The sequence below is a fragment of the Bison bison genome, unplaced genomic scaffold, assembly GCF_000754665.1.
Source record: "Bison bison bison isolate TAMUID 2011002044 unplaced genomic scaffold, Bison_UMD1.0 scf7180017864180, whole genome shotgun sequence".
Classification (NCBI taxonomy): Eukaryota; Metazoa; Chordata; class Mammalia; order Artiodactyla; family Bovidae; genus Bison; species Bison bison.
The window spans coordinates 8,337,297-8,339,312 of record NW_011494752.1 but is presented as its reverse complement, the minus strand read 5'-3'; the positions used below and the strand labels follow the sequence as shown (position 1 = coordinate 8,339,312).

At 61.5% G+C, this 2,016-nt stretch overlaps 1 protein-coding gene across 1 annotated transcript in view; it reads right to left on the bottom strand.

The window, feature by feature from the left end:
• Nucleotides 1–2,016, bottom strand: part of MPRIP (myosin phosphatase Rho interacting protein) — a 92,993-nt gene that overhangs the window by 8,801 nt on the left and 82,176 nt on the right. Inside the window, exons 19-21 of the mRNA XM_010843163.1 lie at nt 1,191–1,350; nt 353–472; nt 4–69 (exon numbers count right to left, since the gene is read on the bottom strand). Coding sequence (XP_010841465.1) covers nt 4–69; nt 353–472; nt 1,191–1,350 — 346 coding nt within the window. The remainder of the gene's footprint in view (nt 1–3; nt 70–352; nt 473–1,190; nt 1,351–2,016) is intronic.

Below are 2,016 nucleotides of genomic sequence, written 5' to 3'. Positions count from 1 at the left end.
CTCGTCCTTGAGGGAGCTGATCTCCTGTTTCAGGTACTGAATTTCTGATTCCTTGACCCTTAACAAGACCTAGAGAGAGAAATGAGGGAGCTGCAGTGTCACGCAGCTGCTCAGTGTTCCGTTTTGGAGGTCAGCACTTGTGATGTGGTGGAAACCAGGGAGAGGGGCAAGGGAGTGAGGGTGGGTTAAATGTAAAGGTCCCTGGGGCCTCGAGAGGTCCCATGCTGTCTGGCGGCTAACTGTTCTCTGTGTCCTGGCGTGACTTGGGTTTTCCCGTAAGCTGGGGCCACCCCTGGTCCCATGTGCGACTCGTGTGCCGCAAGCTGGTGAAGGGCCTGGCTCTGAGCCATACCTCTAACTCGTAGGCGTCCTTGCCCTGTGTGAGGGGCGAACCAGCGGCCTCGCCACCGGCGTCCCCAGTCAGCAGTGTCCGTAGCCGTGAGATTTCTGCAGCCAGGCGGTTGTTCAGCTCCTGGAGACAGCGACACAACCACAAGCTGCTCTCAGAGCTGCCTAGGGCTGTGGTCACGGCGCAGCCGGGCGTCTGAGTGAGCATGTGAGCTGTGACACCTGTGCAGAAGCCGTGTGCACGGGCCAGAGGTTTCCACGGAGCTGCCCCGGCAGGAGCTGCGCTCCCAGCCCCCTGTCACCGCAGCCGGCGCTGAGCAGCTCCGTGTCCCCGTCTCTGCAGGATTGGGGCCTTTCGCTGCCCTCAGCCCTCACTTCGTGTTCCTTCTCTCCAGCTGACAGGTGGTCACCTTGGGCGACTGCAGTGACCAGGCGAACAGCTGCGGGCCCCAGGGTCTCGAGCCGGGGCCAGGCTGACAGGCCTGTCTGCTCGGTGCCTTGGGAGGATGAGTGGTCCAGTGCACACAGAGCAGCTGTCTTCAGACTAGACCTACCTTGAGCTGTTCCATCAGCAAATATTTTAAGTGTGCCCCAGTTTTCTAAGCAGCAGGCATGTTTTAAGAGAATAATCTGACAAAATCCCATGTGAGCACTGTATGGTCTTGACTGGGAGGTGTTTAAACACAGTCCCAGCCTTGGGGATGAAGCCCTGGGCCCCAACCACACAGTGACGAGAAACAGAGCCCTAGGCTAGCAGCCAGCAGCGGCGGTGACTTCTGCCCACACCCTGGTGAAGCCGGACATCGGGTGGTGCCTGCAGAGCAGGGCCCCGTGAGGCTCACCTGGTTGTGGGCATTGAGCTCCTGGTTCTCACGCTGGCACTGCCGTAGGGCCTGTCGCTCGGCCTCCAGAGCCTGGGCCAGGTGGGCGTTCTCCAGGCACTTCTGCGAGTACTGCTCTGAGAGGACCTCCAGCTCACGCTGCACGGACTGCAGCTCCTCCCTGGGGAGAGGGCACCGCTCACTCCTCTGGCCACGCCCTGGGCCCAGCATCCCCTTCACGAACTCAAGGGACAATGGGACACCACCAGGCCAGGCAGCCACGAGAGCCCCACGCCCCGTCACAGCTGCAGGTGTGTGCCCAGCCTAGTGGCTCCGTCCATCCCGCAGTAGTCTGAACTCTCCTGGGGTTCGGGGTTGGGAGAGCCTCACCCTCACACCCAAAACGCGCTGTTTCAGAGGTGCAGAGGTCAGAATTGGGCCATTTCTGGCCCTGGCTGACAGCCTACACCAGCTCTACGCAGATGTGGAAAACCAAGGCCAAGAGGCTACAGACCCCCTCCAGCTGAGGTGAGCTGCTGCCGCCGCCCACCCACCTCTGCCGTGAATGCGGCCCCCCTGAAGGCGGCTCTGCATGGCCTGCGGTGGCCGAGGGGAAAGCTCCCAGGGGTGCTGGTTCCCCTGACGGCAGAGCTCAACAGCAGCTGTGAGGTGGACACGCCTCCCCCTGCTGCCTCGGCAGACAGCACTGCAGTGAGTGCTGTTTGAAGACGTGGGGGTTGTGGCCGCATCTGCACTCCCACCCCCCAGCTTTTGAAGCAGCGGCAGCTGACGGAGAGAAGGGATCCAGGGCTCTCCCAGGTGGGTCCTTAAGATATGACTGTGTAAG